General features: G+C 38.4%; 1 protein-coding gene across 2 annotated transcripts in view; it reads right to left on the bottom strand.

Annotated features, from left to right (window-relative positions):
* Nucleotides 1-421: 421 nt before the first annotated feature.
* Nucleotides 422-16,513, bottom strand: part of E2F3 (E2F transcription factor 3) — a 39,626-nt gene continuing 23,534 nt past the window's right edge. For both annotated transcript variants that reach the window (XM_081950523.1, XM_081950524.1), the window contains exons 2-7: nt 11,983-12,094; nt 10,481-10,700; nt 7,995-8,150; nt 7,255-7,369; nt 4,878-5,013; nt 422-2,776 (exon numbers count right to left, since the gene is read on the bottom strand). In XM_081950523.1, the coding sequence (XP_081806649.1) occupies nt 2,511-2,776; nt 4,878-5,013; nt 7,255-7,369; nt 7,995-8,150; nt 10,481-10,700; nt 11,983-12,094 (1,005 nt within the window). In that variant the 3' untranslated portion in view covers nt 422-2,510. The remainder of the gene's footprint in view (nt 2,777-4,877; nt 5,014-7,254; nt 7,370-7,994; nt 8,151-10,480; nt 10,701-11,982; nt 12,095-16,513) is intronic.

The following is a 16,513-nucleotide window of genomic DNA, read 5'->3' as shown; positions in this document are numbered from 1 at the left end:
TGCCCCTCCCCACAGCATCTTCTTGAGTCTCAGTCCCCAGGTGCGCCTTGTGGAGAGGGGAGGGTGGGGGAGTACTTTGCTTGTCAGAAAGTTGCAAAATGTGATTACATGACTCCCTGGATACGTAACCATTATATGAGTCAACTTGCCAAGTGCCCACATTTTTGATCACGTGACCATGGAGATGCTGCAGTGGTTGTTAACTGTGCAAAATATGACTCTCTTTTTTCAATGCCGTTAAAATGGTTACTGAACGAATTGTAAGTCGAAGACTACCTGCTAACACCATGTGGAATGGGCAGTCTACTTCTATACGACTAGGATATGTTGCTCATCCTTTTGGGGGTAAAATGCATTTGAAGTAACTTGAAGCAGATGAAAACAATTACTCAGGGGGGAAAACTAATGCAGTAGGTACTGATATAAAGCTTTATTGATTACCATTTTAAAAGTCAGTTACATTTAATAAGGCAAAGTTCCAGCTATAGAACAGGTTGCCTTTACAAATGAAAAATTATTTTTGCTTTTTTTTTTTTACATTATTTTACACATTTTAGAACTAACATACTAATCAAAGTATATTAAGGTTAGTATTTTGCTGATGCACTGGAGGAAGTATGGAATTGTACAAAATGGCATTTTATTTTCTTCCTTTTCATTTTATTCTACCCAGAGATCCTCTTCATATAATAAAAGTATTCATGCGTACACAAACTCCTGTTTCTTCATATGACATACTTAAATACTACATTTTTTTATTTACAGATTTAAGGTTTTATGGTTTTTTTTAAAAGAAATAACAAGCTAACTATAAAATACTCTGCAGGCTTTACAAATTCATTCCTATTGTACAAAACTGTTATATGACTATAGTTTAAGAACATACAACTTAAATAACCCATTAACTATGCACGTTTGTATACATATAAAACACACTTAATACTGTTTAACAGTTCTCAATGTGTTGCCTTTTTTTACACAATTATTTTCCAAGGCTCAATCGTACAACTTTCATACTATTACTCAGCCATTTCATTTGTGAGTGTCTGTAGCAGCATTTCAATGGTACCAGAAAACCTGCACATATATTATTTAAAACAAACATTTTAGAAATGTTTTAAGCTTCATGTAGAAAAAGTAATGTATACTGCTTAAACTATTCAACTAATTAACAAAGTGACAACATTTCATACAACTATGTTTACATGTATGAATTCTATCCATTTTCAGAAAGCACATTATGTCAGCAAAGAGTTATCAATCAAAATTCAGCAAAGACAATCTTGACGAGTATATTATTTACACTTTGGGTGAAATGTCAGCTTTGTAGCAACTTCCAAAATGGAAAGTGAAAGCAACTAACCTTCTCAAATAAACACAGAGTACTAAAAAAGTGAAGCTTGGCTTAAATAGTATTTCTTAGCAAGATAAAATAAAATAAAATAAAGCCCACAGTGCAATTCTAGTAGGCACTTAACACAGAGCCCCACTTCGTACCACAAACTTCACGTGCCAGTTCTATTGCACTTTGCAAACAGTGAAATTGAACTGTGCATCTTTGCTTTGTATTATAACAAGGGACTTCCTCAGTACAAGATTTCTCTCTAGTGGGGGAAAGTGATCACCTTCGGCCATCTGAAGGTGATGTGGGTTGACAACTACATGCAGAAACTGATACGATGTGCAGTTCACCAGCCAAATACAAAGATGGGCTGTATACTGTAAATCTAGCTCTTTGGAAAGAAGGTAAAATCCACCGGACTATTCTACAGAGAGCTAGAAGCTAGAATCAATCCACACGGGCTACTCTCTCTTTCTAAAGCAGCTGATATGCACAACTTTTCATTTTTTTAAAAGATTACTTAAAGGCTACCCATATATACTGAATTGACTGGGGTCACCACCTCTGTTTCACCTTGGATAGCAATATCTTTAAAGCCTATTCGCATTAAAAATTATTTGAGGCTTATTAATGTCCTCAGCGATAGGTGAATGCTCGAAAATGGAGCATAGTTAAAGAGTTTAAATATTTCTAGATAACTTTGGAAGAAGTTTATTTCACATTTTTGTTTGTGCATCTCAAACATACTTCTCTGTAGTTACTCTTTGACTGAAAAAGTTGAACAGACACGTTTTACAGAAGGCACAGCTTGAAATCGTAAGGAAAAAAAATGCTATTTTTGGCTAAAACAGTTCTTTAGCCCTTTATGAAACTTATAGACACAGTAAACCAGAGTAAAATAGAGTTAGCCATTTCCTCCAATTCTCTGTGCGTTCTATTATAATTACTAAATCAGTAGCTGCCTGAATTTGAGGTTAAGGTAACTCTGATAAGAAAGTCTGCCATTCTGCATTTGTAATATTTTATGAAGTATTTCCATATAAATATGAAATACTATAAGTTCTAATCTTTGAAATGGAATAAGGGTTAGGAGATAAGAGGAGAGATGGTGTGGAATGTCAGCAGATATTCTGGTTTTTCACTTTTAAAAAGAAAATAGAAACAAAAATCAGCTGCATAAAAATCCATCCATCAAGGGAGGTACTTTTTCAAAGTCATAAGCATCAAAGAGGTCACTAATCCCTTCTTCTTCATCAAGCCCAAGCAGATAGTCCTCATGAAGTAAAGGTGGCAATAAGTTTACAAATGGGCCATCAAGACTTGAAGTAATTTGGTCCTCTGTCTGCTGCAAAAGATTAGTGGTAGAAACTAACGGGGAGATGACCGTGGCATTTTCTGAACAGTCAGGACCTCCTGAGTTATCAGAGTTCAGATCTGTTATAAGTAAGAGAACAAAATATCAAAACTTGCATACTGAAACATTTCACAACTTTACTACATATAAATGCTGTATCTTCCACCCAGCTTATTGTAAAGTTAACTATGCTACTACCGGTATGGAAAGAGAAAGCAGCCCAACACCTCCCAGCCTCAGAAACTGCTTAAGTCCAGAGGACTTTGATTTTGTGGCATAAATAGGATTTACACAATTAAGTGACAATGCGAATTACAAAGGTAGTTTCTCTGGAATCATCTCTTCCCTTCTGTATAGTCCTGCTTAAGGAAGTCACTGCGGCTCTTTAATTCTTTAGCCATGACAGCCATGACTACCAGACATGGACTTCAAAAATGCAGAACAATCACTAGATGGCAGGAAAAAAGATAAATTGTACTTCTCTAGCAGCCACTTGGAGTTTGGACCCTTATCTGACAACCGTAACCAATATGCATATTTTATAGGTGTAAACTGTAAACCAAACTGAAATTCAAACACCCCTTGCTTCCTTCTATATATTAAAGTGCACACAGTATATATGTGCCACATATACAAGGAAACATATCCTTTATCAGAAATGTTATATGCAACTTTCTTAATCACTAAGAGAGACACCAAATTTCTGAAACCTGGGAGAAAATATGCACTGATATAGGAACCATACTGATTTTATTTTGTTAAAGTTCTATTTAAAATTTATAAGTATTTATCAGGATAAGTATTAATTACAAAATCTCAATCTTCCAGCCATCCTCCTCCTGGATTTGATGTTAAAAGAGAAAAACTAGAAAGGGCTTAGCTGAATGAGAAAGAAACGTCATCTTTTAGTGCGTGCTTTGCCAACATGAAGCAAACCACCAAATTTAGTTTGCCTTCCCTCTTTGGGGGAAATCAGAGTATTTAAGGGTGTATTGAAAGAAATGAAGATATACTGGCCATCTAGCAATACTAGCAATAGCAATAGCACTTAAGACTTATACACCGCTTCACAGTGCTTTCCAGCTCTTAGTAAGCAGTTTACAGAGTCAGCACATTGCCCCCAACAATCTGAGTCCTTATTTTACCCACCTCGGAAGAATGGAAGGCTGAGTCAACCTTGAGCTGGTGAGAATCGAACTGCTGAACTGCTGGCAGTCAACAGAATTAGTCATCAATGCTGCACTCTAACCACTACAACTCTTTGAAATACCCTCAAAACATACAATTAATTTTCCACAAGGAAAACCTACTGTATAATTCATATAAAATGAAAGCATTCAGTAAGTCCTAACAGAATCTAATGGAAAGGAGGCTTTAGGCCTTTCACCCTCACTCACATATCTGCCCAGAGTCATTTACATAGCATATCCATCGGGGAACAAAGGTTTCAGGAAAAGGAATGTCAAGCTTGGCTTTTGAAGAAGCAGTGCCTGCAATGCATTATGAGAAGTGCAGAGTGTGCCAAAAGCCTGATCCTTTTCCTTCAGTTGTTGTCCAAAGGTAGCTCCTAGGCTGTAGGAGAAAGTGATAGATGCTTCCTCCTGCTTTCTGGCCTCCCCAGATAAGCTCTACTGCTTTGGGCAGAGTAGGGACTTTCTAAGTGAGTGGATGCTTTAAGGCAAACATATTCGATATAGATAAATTCTGCCTCCTGTGATAAAATAGAAACTATTTTTAAATGTGACAATTCAACTTAATACATTTCCATGGCACACGTTAATTTTTAGGTATTGCCAAAATGAAATTATTTGTCTGTTAAGCAGAAAACCTTAATTCACTCACTCCTTATTTAGTAGTTACTCAGTTATTGATCGTTTGCAAATATGATGATCATAAACAAATCATTTCCCAACCAATGCACACATTTATGACTAAATTGTGTTATGTCTGACAATGCATGCTAGAGTGGGAGTAACACTGGTATTGTTGCAAACTAGGAATTGTTATAAACATCGTCATAAACACAAGAAAAATAGTAAAACATAATCTGTACTCAATAATGCATTAGGGAAAAAAGTTCTTTAGTTTACTTTAAAGACTAGCATTTAAAATATTGTACAAAAGTTTATTCTTTGATTTTAAGTTCTGCATATATTTGGTTATCGCCTGTGTTCAGATTACCTTTGGAAATGTTTCTTGAGATATTTCCATTGTGATCCTGATCCTGAGTTTTTATTCGAGTGGAGTAGTCAGTTTCTTCTGGACACAAGTACACCTCGATAGGTCCTTGAGTACTACATAAGTGTATCAGCTTATTCTACAACAAGAAAGAATTTCAGTTATTTGCATCCCTTTTGCTAGTACTACAAATAACTACTGGAACATTTTTCATTCTTAATGTGTTGATCTGCCCAAAAAAAAAAAAAGCCCAATGCAGGCTGAAAGTTTGCAAAATGATAATAACTGGTCTAGCAGAAGATATGAATTGGGATGGAACAAGGTTGCATTCATGTGCCTTGTTGGGCCAATGAGGCAACCCTGTCTTCTTTAAAACAAGGTCTTGTCATGTTCCCTGTCTAAGTTCTTGGCCAAGCCACCTTCATAGAAAGTAAGTTGCTTTCATGGGTTTCTTTTCTGAGGTTTATTGAAAAAAGGTACCATAGGTTATAGAAGTTCAAACTATGGGGTTGCCCTCCCCTGACCTTCAATTTAGCGTATCTAAATTGGAGTTTCCTAAAGTGGAGATTTTGTCAGTCTCTTACTTATGGTACTTGTACAAACTGCTGAGAAAGCCGTTCTCTTGACTAATAAGGGGGGACAATCCGATGATATTTTTTATTCATCGGATTGTCCCCCCTTAAAAAATATGAAACTTTCTCCATTTCTAAACCAAACAATGCAAGGCTTTACATTCTCTTACACTCTTGCAGTTGCTGGAAAAGATTTATGTCCATGTGTTCCATGTGCATATAGCACATGTTCTTCCAAATAATACAAGAGTTAAAGAAAACAGCATGGCTGCTTTATTCTTAGAAGTCAGGGGACCTTAATGCTTTTTGAAATAAAGGAGATGCTTCTTGTTAAAGCTGCCCTTAAAAGATTTGCACAGTCCAACTAATACTAAGCTTGGATAACTTAGCTATTCTGATTGAGAAGATGCTCTGAACACAGCATGAGGGCTCAAGATGTGTGGGCCCAGATTCTCATGTCAGAGGCAGTCATTTAGTGAATGAAACCAATGATAGAAAGCTTTAAGGCTGAGAGAAGAAAAAAGAATTGCTTCAAAAAGGCAGAAGATGCAGAATTTAAATGTTTGGGTGGACATACAGGTATAAAATAGGTTTCCAATGTGCTCTTTGAATGTGTGGTTTCCTAATAAATCTACTTTTCTAACCTTCTCATGTTTGCTCAGGAATGTGGAACTGAGAGGGAGTGTTCTTGCTATATCTAGCAGCACAGCATGCATCTGACTTCTAAATACAATAGTTCCATCTCAGAGAATTTATAATCTACTGCATGTTGCGGGAGGGCAGAAAGAGACAGAGAGAGATAAATGAGCAGCAGGGACTGCCAAAGAAAAAGTCAAATGGCAGTGGTGCTGCTAGCAATGAAAGGCATAGCTGTTTAACATGGATCACATGTGGCATAGATGTTACAGAGCTGGTCTTGGACTAGAGAGATCCAGCTTAAAATCCGCCTCAGCCAGAAAGCTCAACTGGTAACCTTGGGCTCTGTATCATCGCTCAGACCCCACTCCCTCTTCAAAGGATAGTTAAGGAGAAAGGAAAGAACATTAGTAACTGTGATTTGATGCAGAGTCAGTAGGCATCCTAAGAAGGCAAGTCGGGATATAAAGAAGCTTAATACTGGCTATAGAAAGAAGCCCAATTCCAGTTGTTTGAAAAGTAAAAATAATACAATGGGATAGTTGTAGATCAGCATTGTCAGGGAATGGAATATGTAAAATGGAGCCTAATGTAAGACGACATTCCCATAGATTGACAGGATCTAGAAAACTGGCTGATTTACCTTTTTAGTGCATGGCTTCTGAAAAAGCAAAACTGAACAGTCATTCCAGAAGAAAACAACTGCAAAGCTACTTTTATCTTGCTGCCAAGAAAGCACCATGGAGGCCTCCACGCAATCCCCAGGAATGGAGTTCAAGTAGAGAGAAACTTAAAGTTAACTGGAAGACTATGAGTTCTATCTTTCATTTAGGCATTCATTTAGGCAATTGGGTATCTAGTTTTGGTAGGTCAATCATTCTCTCAGCCCAAGCCACCTCACAAGACTGTTATTGTGGGGTAGTAGGAGACAGCAGCATTAGATGTGTGTATGCTGCCTTGAGTTGAACAAAAATGAGGGCAGATAAAAATCAATAAAAATCAATCAATCAATAAGCAAAAATATAACAGAAAAAATGACTGTAAACAAAGTTACATAAAAGTTTTTGTCACCCATAAAAACTTGTTTCATTAAATCACTTCTACAAATAAACGTTAGTTTTAAAATGTAGAAAAGAAAAATGACTGTGCTATGTAATAAAATAAGTTTTTACCTTTTCGGGGTCAAGCATTTCAAGCTTTGTTTCTGGAGGAGCTTTGACAAGTATGACAGTTTGGTCTTTAAGGCTCCTAATTTCTTGAATATCTTCATACCTAACATACGCTAATGTAATCAGTGTTAAAGAATTGCTGAGCAGCTGTTGAGAACTAGCAAACTAAAGTAGTTATTTTAGTAGCCATTTTTATATTGTCTTCCCATTAACCTACCTTCATTAATTTGGGAAACTATTTTTTTATTATTTTTAAAAAGATCATGAATGTGTAATGTAGAGATTATAGTGAAGAGTGAACAAATTACAACCTAGATTCTAGAATCTCATTGCCAGGCTCAGTCACAAAAATACAGGAGTGGTTCCTGGATTTGGGACATCTTGAGAAGAGTCTTGGGCTCAAACTAAGCCCAAGACTCTCTATTGATAGTCTTTTGAAAGACATTTCTGCTGATACTTTACAATATTAAAATAGCCAAGGACAGGGCCCAGGTGTGCTATTGATCACTATTTAAGCACGTCGATGAAATATGCCAAATACCAGCCCTATAGTGTAGGCCGGCATTTTTCAATTTAGATAATTTTAAGAAAGCACGATGGTTGAGGAATTCTGGAAGTTGAAGTCCACACATCTTAGAGTTGCAAGGTTGAAAAACACTGGCCTTAACCAAAAAAAGAAAAAAATGAAGAGCACAAAGTATATTTATTAAAGGAGTGTATCTTCATTCACTATAAAAGGATATTTCCGATCTTCAGAATCCTTTAGCAGCTTGAGGTCATGAGAGCAGCTTTGGATTAACTCATCCAGCTTCTTTTCTTCCTGGCTGAGTTCTGCTACCTCTTTTGACAAGCCTTGACAGTGTGCCAATATGCCCCCGAAATCAGATAGACTGCAGCCCCTTCAAAACAAATGAGCAAAGAGTTTGTGGAACACCTGGCAGAGTTCCAATCTGAGGAAAAGTGTGTCTCATTCCAGCTGATTCTTATTTTGGAAGAACTAATTCATTAAAACGAAGAGCAGAAGAAGAACACATGGAGTTGTACAGCATTTTTTGAAAATGAAATAAAAGGCCAATAAAGTATATCTTTACTACCAACAAGGACATTATTAAAGACAAAAGAATTCATACAATATTTATATTTTATCAATGTAAAAGTTATCTCACCCCAATGAGATTGGCCTATCCCACCTGCTCTGGCAGAAGAGCCATACTGCCGATTTCCCCATCCAAGAAATTGCAGCTGCAGGATAAGAGGCTTTTCTGCCATGAATTCCGCCCCCTGGAACATCATGCCCCTCGGGATGAAATCTCCCCCCAATCCTATTGGTCTTTCAAAAGGGCCTGAAAATCTGGCTCTTCCACCTGTCTTGAGCCCCTGATGGGACCATCTCATTCTGGAGGTGACTACGGTAGATTAAAAGAAGATCCCACCTCCTCCCTACTTACATATTTCTCATTGTTATCCAATTTGTTGTTAATTTTAACTTTTTAAGCCCAATGTTTTAGCTATTTTAACTTTCTAATTGTTTTATACTGTTATTTTATGTCACTGTAAACTGCCCAAAGTTGCTCAATAGTGAGATGGGTGGCATATAAATTTAATCAATATATACAAACCGGCAAAGAGTTACAGCTGGCTTGGTCTAGTGGTGGTTAAGGCACCAGTATGAGTTCTAGTCCAAATTGTGTGAACCCATGTGAGTTCTAGTGCAAATTTAGGCAATGAAAATCAGCTCTGTGAATTTGGGCCAATCACTCTCTCTGAGCCCAACACATCTCACAAGGTGGTTGTGGGGAAAATAGGAGGAGGAAAAAGTATTAGGTATCTTTGTTTCCTTGAGTTATTTATACGAATGATAAAGGGAGAAAATAAATAAATAATGCAATGGCTGGATTCATAAATTGTATCCAATCAAGTCTTGCTTGGCCATGATTGGTTGAAGAAGACAAAATGGGGGAGGACAGTGTAAATCTAAATCATCTAAAGCTGTTAACAATGATTTACAAAAAATGAAGCTAGTATGAAAGCCAGTCTGGTTCAGTGGTTAAGGTGCTGGTGAAGAAACCAGGAGACTGTGAATTCTAGGCTTTCCTTAGTTATGGAAGATGACTGGGTGACCTTGGGCCAGGCACCCTCTCTTAGCCCAACTCTTCTCAAAAGGCTGTTGTGGGGAAAATAGAAGGCAAGAGTACTAGGCACAGTATATTCACTATCTTGAATTATATATAGAAATGGTGGGATTAAATCAGAGGTGGTGTACAGTAGGTTCTGACCAGTTTTGGAGAACTGGTAGCAGAAATTTTGAGTAGTTCGGAGAACCAGTAAATACCACTTCTGATTGGCCCCTCCCCCATCTATTATATGCCTCCCAAGTCCCAGCTGATCTGGAGGAAATGGGGATTTTACAGTATCCTTCCCTGGCCACACCCACCAAGCCACGCCATGCTATACCCACAGAAACGACAGTAAAAAAATTTGAATCCCACCACTGGATTAAATATCTAATACCTAATAATATACTTCACATGTAACACTAAGTTATAAACAAAGAGGCCCATTATGGCTCAGTAGGGTATCCAATCCCAGCCCATGTATTAAGAGCAGGAACTATGAAGTAAACTTTGTGTTACATGCAATGTATTCAGCAAAGGAACAACCTTGTGGGAATAATGTTAAATTGCTGGGGGGGGGGGTTGCTAAACATCTGAAGGGTCACAGCAGGGAGGGGGGGATAGCAGAAAAATATGTAATAGTCTGTATACATGAGGAGGTTTCTTTCAATATGCCATTCCTAATCACAGAAGAGTTTAGTGCCATAAACTATAATGCATAACAACACTTACAGAAAAGACTGTCCTGTCTTATATTTCTGCAACTTTGAATAAACCATCAACATATACATGAAACATTTCAGGCACATTATTAAGTTTCTTAGTCCAGCACGCTGAGGAGCATGGAATACTTTACAAAGCTTCTTAAGTGCAATAGATTTTGGTTCTCAAATTATGTGTGTCTGTGGAAACTGTCTCCTTCTCCATCCAATACGTTGGAATACCCTATAAAATGATTGGTGAGTTTAGTTTACCTCTTCCTTCTTAAAAACAACTTCCTGAATAATTTAAAATTAAGCTAAATATAGTTTTACCCTCATAATTACAAAGTTGAAAACTAGTGTCAGATAACCTTTTCTAGAATGCAAGAAAAATACAAGACACGTGATACGTACATCCACTGAATGTTGTTCTTGGATTTTTTCTTAATGAGATGAATGCCTTCCAGAACATTGGTAATATCATAAATCCTCCTTTTTTGTACCTTAAGTACCTCTGCTGCTTTGTTCAAGTCTACCACACCATCAGGAGACTGGCTTAATAATTGAATAAACTTCTTTGTGAGAAGGCCAAGTGATGTATCATACCGTGTCTTTTCTGAAGGAGATTTGGGAGCTGGAAATAAAAAACATTTAATGCCAATTCAGAAATCTGGTATACCATTTTGTTACAAAAAATTCTAAGGTACCATGTGAGTTGTATTAAAGAACACTCCTAGATAGTTTCACTTCAGCACTTTGCAGGTAGCCCTCGGCTTATGACCATAATTGAACCCAAAATTTCTGTTGCTAAGCAAGACAACTGTTAAGTGAATTTTGCTCTATTTCACAACCTTTCTTGCCACAGTTGTTAAGTAAATCACCACAGTTGTTAAGTTAGTAATAGGGCTGTTAAGTGAATCCAGCTTCCCCATTGACTTCGCTTGTCAGAAGGTTGTAAAAGATGATCACATGACCCTGGGACACTGCAACCGTCATAAATATGAACCAGTGGCCAATCATCCAAATTTTCATCATGTGACCATGGAGATGCTGCAACGGTCGTTCAGTGTGACAAACAGTTGTAAATACTTTTTTCAGTACCATTGTAATTTTGAATGGTCACTAAACGAATGGTTGTAAGTCAAGGATTACCTGTAATTAGTTTGGTTAATTTTCATGGCTAAAACCTCAGGGTCTGTTAGGGCTTTGATCCTGGCTCTGCAAGCATAATTAACTGTTGTGGCCCAGCAGGATCCGGTTGAGCTGCTGATGGACTCGGATAGCGAGGAAACATGAGTCTACCCTGGACGATATGGAGGACCCTGTGCAGGGTTCAGACTCAGAGCAGGGACCAGAGAGGCTAGTTGGCCACTAGGAGGCGCCTGAGGCATGGAGCAGTGGGCAGTTTGTCCCTGATGATCAAAGGCAGTTTGTCCCTATGCTAGATTGAGAAGGGCTGAGAAATGGAAGCAGCAACTCCGTAGGCAGACTCACAGAAGATGATTAAGCACAGGTGGTTGTGGATTGGCCCCTCCCAAGAGAGATTATAGGTGAGGCGTTGGGAGGGGACATTTGCAGGAAACAACCGTTCGAATTAGTAGTTAAGAAAATCTATCTGTGTATTCTAGCCGTGTCTGTTCGTTTGGACTATCTGCGTTGCTTCATTTGAATTATCTGGGTTGCTGCAGAGCTACTCTATTGAACGTGAGTTGTCTGGGCCCTCAGCCAAAGGATTCATTATCTCAGTAATTAAACAGTGGCAAACAGCCAAGCCTGTGTTCTGGTTTATTCACAGGCGTGAAGGGGTGTGTGTGTCAGAACAATTAACTACTTTTCATTCACAAGGTTTAATTTACCCAGGAAGAACATGTAAGAGACTACATGCATTTAATATAGCTATGCACAGGTTTTCTTACTTTTTGGACTCTCTGGACTTCTTGTTGCAGCTCTGCCTTTCCCCTTTGGAGTTCTCAATCCCTCAGGTAGAAATTGCTGTCCAGGTTCTTCTAGTTCCAATCTTCGTTTTGCCTTCCAAAGAAGTAGAATTCAACAGCATTAGACAAATCCAAACTCAGTTTTGCATCATTTAAAAATTAATATCCCACTTGCAGAGGATTCTGAGCACAACTTCCAGACCTTCAAGGCAGCATGAGCACTGGGGATTATGGAAGTTGTAGTCTAAATCAATTGTGATAAATCTACCTATCTATCATATATCTATCTATCTATCTATCTATCTATCATCTATCTATCTATCTATCTATCTATCATCTACCTACCTACCTACCTACCTACCTACCTACCCACCCACAAAGGAGCAGTAATTTACATAGGTAAAGGTTGGAAAATGCTAAATTAAGGCATGCAACAGACAGCTTGAAAGCATGTAAAACCTTTCTCCCATAGAAGTACCATTAACTTTATAAACTTACATGTATTTTTCATACTAGCCAAGATGAAAGATATCATTGCTTATTCTTTTGGGTATTGAATAGGACACCATAATTTAAAAATGCCTTCTAGTCTTATTGTGTTTTTTAGTAGCCTGTTCCTTGTTTCCTATCTGGACTTTTAACAAAGGTGTATAAATACAAAAAACTCTATCATAGTATTGCTACCACACTTTCAAACAGGGTTACTTAATAAAAACCTGAATAGAGTAATATGTTTTTTTATAAATGCTGAAGTTCCTTCTGCTGAATTCGGTCTTCATTTTTTATTTCCTGATAACCCCATATGGTTTTCTCTGTTGTGAGATAGTAGGCTTTAATGTGACAGTTAAAGATAAAGTTCTGTGGGCGCTGGATATAACCACCAATACTAGTGTTAATTCCAAATCTTAAAGAAGTGGTTTCTTTTTAAGCACCATACTTAAATTCAAAAAGAATATCTATGTATATCATAAACATAATGGCAGTCTTATTGCAATCATTACCCAATATAACATCCAGATTTACAAGTAAAATTATAAAATTATAAACTCCAAGTGAGAATAGAAAAAAAAAGTTTTCCTAAAAAGACTGTAGATAAAGATATATATTGTTATTCATTTATTCAATTATATGGCTGCACATATCAAATACATGACTCTGGACAGGTAAACATTAATAAAAACATGTTAAGAAACAACATATTAAGAAAAAAAGAAGTTTAGAAGCTAAAATATTTATGTGATCTTAGGAACCCCAAATTATTTAAACCAATCAGATAAAATACCATATCTATAAAATGCTTTTGAAAAATTACTGTACCCCATAAAATGCCTCAAAAAGTACTATATTTTAATATATCTGTATTTTAACATACCATATTAATATTCAAAATGCTAGAATATTTAGGCCTAAATTTTACTAAAACAGTTATCAAATTCTTTATTAAGATAACAAGCCAGTGCCACAATGAAAAAGCTTTCATCACAATGCTAATCAACTTCCATGAGATCTGTAATATAATAAAAATCTTAAAATATTTATCCAGATAAGGTTAAAAGATCTCCAAATTCAGCATGCTCTTAGGTAGAATGTTAGTACTTGCCAGGTAATTGTTCAAATAGTATTTTACATGATTATCAATGTGGAGAATTTGAATTTTTTTGCATCGAAGTGGCAAGCAAAGCTCTATTTGTAACGAAAATACAATTAGCAGCACAAAAGAACATGGGCAAGAATTTCTATGTCCCAAAGCCACATGGACAGGGTCTTTCCTGTCCTCAGAAGGGATCCTCAGAAGGATCTTCTGAGATATTCCTTCAGGGATTGCTGATGGGAAATCATCAAAATGAATATTCTTCTACCCTGTTTCCCCAGATAATAAGCCCAATCGGGCTTTTGAGCACATGCGCTTCAATAAGCCCTCCCGCCCAAAATAAGTCCTTCCCCAAAATATTTAAATGCATGTGCAGCCGGCAGGGGGAACATGCGCACACACCCCACATGTACCTGCCATCCATGTGGAATGGTCTCGCGGAGGCCGCTCCCACAAACTCTAGCTACCATGCCGCTTCTCTTAGTGGTGGCCGCAAAAAGAACGGCAGGTCCAGCAACGCTAGGGATGGCAAGAGTGTGCCAGAAACAGAGACAGAACTTCTGGCCCTCTCTGGATCAGCTGATCCACGAGCCAAGGTTAAGGGGCCTCCTGCACCTCAAAAATAATACCTCCCCAAAAATAAGGCCAAGCACTTATTTGGGGGGATCTAAAGGAAATAAGACCCTGTCTTATTTTCAGGTATATTTTGAGAAAGTATGACATACTGGGTTGCTTGAAGGATAAACACAAAATAAGACTTGCAAAACTTCTGCTTTGAACTTTTTGCCTGTTCATATTGGTTACTTAGTCTTAATTCAGAGTCTTTCTTGTGTTGTTCTACTTTATTCTCAAGAGCATTGGTGGTGGGGATTATAATGGCTACCCTGCTTCTATACATCTTCTACGAGGCATAAAACATTGGGAGCTTTCCAACTTCTATTTGACTGAAAGATCATTCCAGTGTAATTAAAACAAGCCAAACTGATCAAATTTCTGTCCATTGACAATGAAGGCATAATCATCTTGAGTAAACTTTACATTGTGCTACCTAAACCAGAACAACCATGTTACAAGACAATTCTGACAGAGCAGGCTCAATCCTACCTACTCAAGTTTAGTACATTTTATTTTTCTGACTTCATAGACACATCAATGCAGTTTATTGGCAATAGCCAGAAGTTGTTTGCCACAGTCTTCTTCTGGGATGTTTTTCAACTTCCCAGTCTAGACTATCGCTCCGGGTTTCCCCGGAGATATTCTATCCAAGTACTAACCAAGCCCAATCCTATTTAGTTTATAAGCACAGACAAGATCAGCCACATATTGCAAACTTTGAGATGTACATAGTAGATATAAATATATTATTGATATAAACATAATATTAATACGTATAATGTATTAAAGTTACATTGACTAGTAAGAAGACACTTGGTCTATACTAGGCCATATATTACTTAAAAAGTATACACTAAAGATGTGACCAAGAGAATACCAAATATTGATGGCCAAAAACAAAATCACAATAAGATATCCTAGATTTTAATTTATCGTAAACGTATTATCTCAAAAATCTCCATGTGTCTTATAATAAAGACACTGCGCTTTTGAGAACATGTACACACAGAACACACACATGCACACAAAAAATTTGGCACCAGAATTGCTAAATCAACATATTTCTAAGAAACACCCTATTAACTCAGCTATTTGCAGGAGCATTGCTTGATACATTATCAAAACTTTTATAGTTGCTGAACTTTTAGATCTTTGGCTGTCAAATGTTTTCTGGCAAGATAGAACTCCAATCTGGCTTATTATGCTGTTTTAAAAATCAAACTAATTGTGTAAAAAGAACGTTGGTCTTACCTGAACGTGTCTTTTCATTGTGGTAGGGGGAGTCATCACGTGTGGGTATTCTCATAGCCTGATTGGTCCAAAGACTGAGAGCAAACACTTAAATACTCCTGGCTTTCCTTTCCTTCCCAGTTCCTCGAAGGCGAACAGCAGAACTGAAACTATAAACACAAACAACACAACCTCCCTCTCCGGAGGGACCCCGGGCTCCCCTTGGCCCCAACATCAACTAGGGTCGGGTCGTGACGACTCCCCCTACCACAATGAAAAGACACGTTCAGGTAAGACCAACGTTCTTTTTCCATTGTGGGAGGGGGAGTGGTCACGTGTGGGACATACCAAAGCCCAGTCCCAAGGGAGGGATACTCAATCCAAAAACTATGGCCCAAGGGGAGTATCTGCTACCACCCTTTGTAACACTCGTCTCCCAAAGGCCGCATCCGCCGAAGCGAACAAATCCAGACGATGTCTGATAAATGGCGTCGGGGACGCCCAAGTGGCGGCCCGACAGATGTCCTCAAGGGGGGCCCTAGTGGCCCACGCCGCCGTAGTCGCGGCACTTCCAGTGGAGTGAGCCGTTATCCCTGAAGGAACGGGACGCCCTGCTGCCGCATACGCCTCCTGGATGGCTTGACGCAGCCAACGGCCAATAGTGGCCGAAGACACCCTAGCGCCCAAGGTCCTAGGTTGAAAGGACACAAATAAGGCCTCCGACCTGCGGAACTCCGCCGTCCGCCGGAGGTAAATGCGCAAGGCTCGACGAACATCAAGACGGTGCCAGAGCCGTTCCCTATCTGAAGACGGGCCCGGGCAAAAGTCCGGGAGAACAATCTCCTGGGCCCTGTGAAACGGGGTGTTTACCTTCGGAAGAAAGGTAGGGTCAAGTCGAAGCACCACCCTATCCGAATGAAAATGGCAGAGGTCATCTTTGGATGATAATGCGCCCAACTCCGAGATACGCCGGGCGGAAGTAATCGCCACAAGAAAAACTACCTTAAGGGACAGGAACCTGAGATGAACCGATCTAAGCGGCTCGAACGGGGCCCCCGTCAAGGCTCTGAGGACCAG

Source organism: Natrix helvetica (genome assembly GCF_964273705.1).
Source record: "Natrix helvetica genome assembly, chromosome: 4".
In the NCBI taxonomy this organism is placed as follows: domain Eukaryota; kingdom Metazoa; phylum Chordata; class Lepidosauria; order Squamata; family Natricidae; genus Natrix; species Natrix helvetica.
This window is presented reverse-complemented; position numbering and strand designations above follow the sequence as displayed.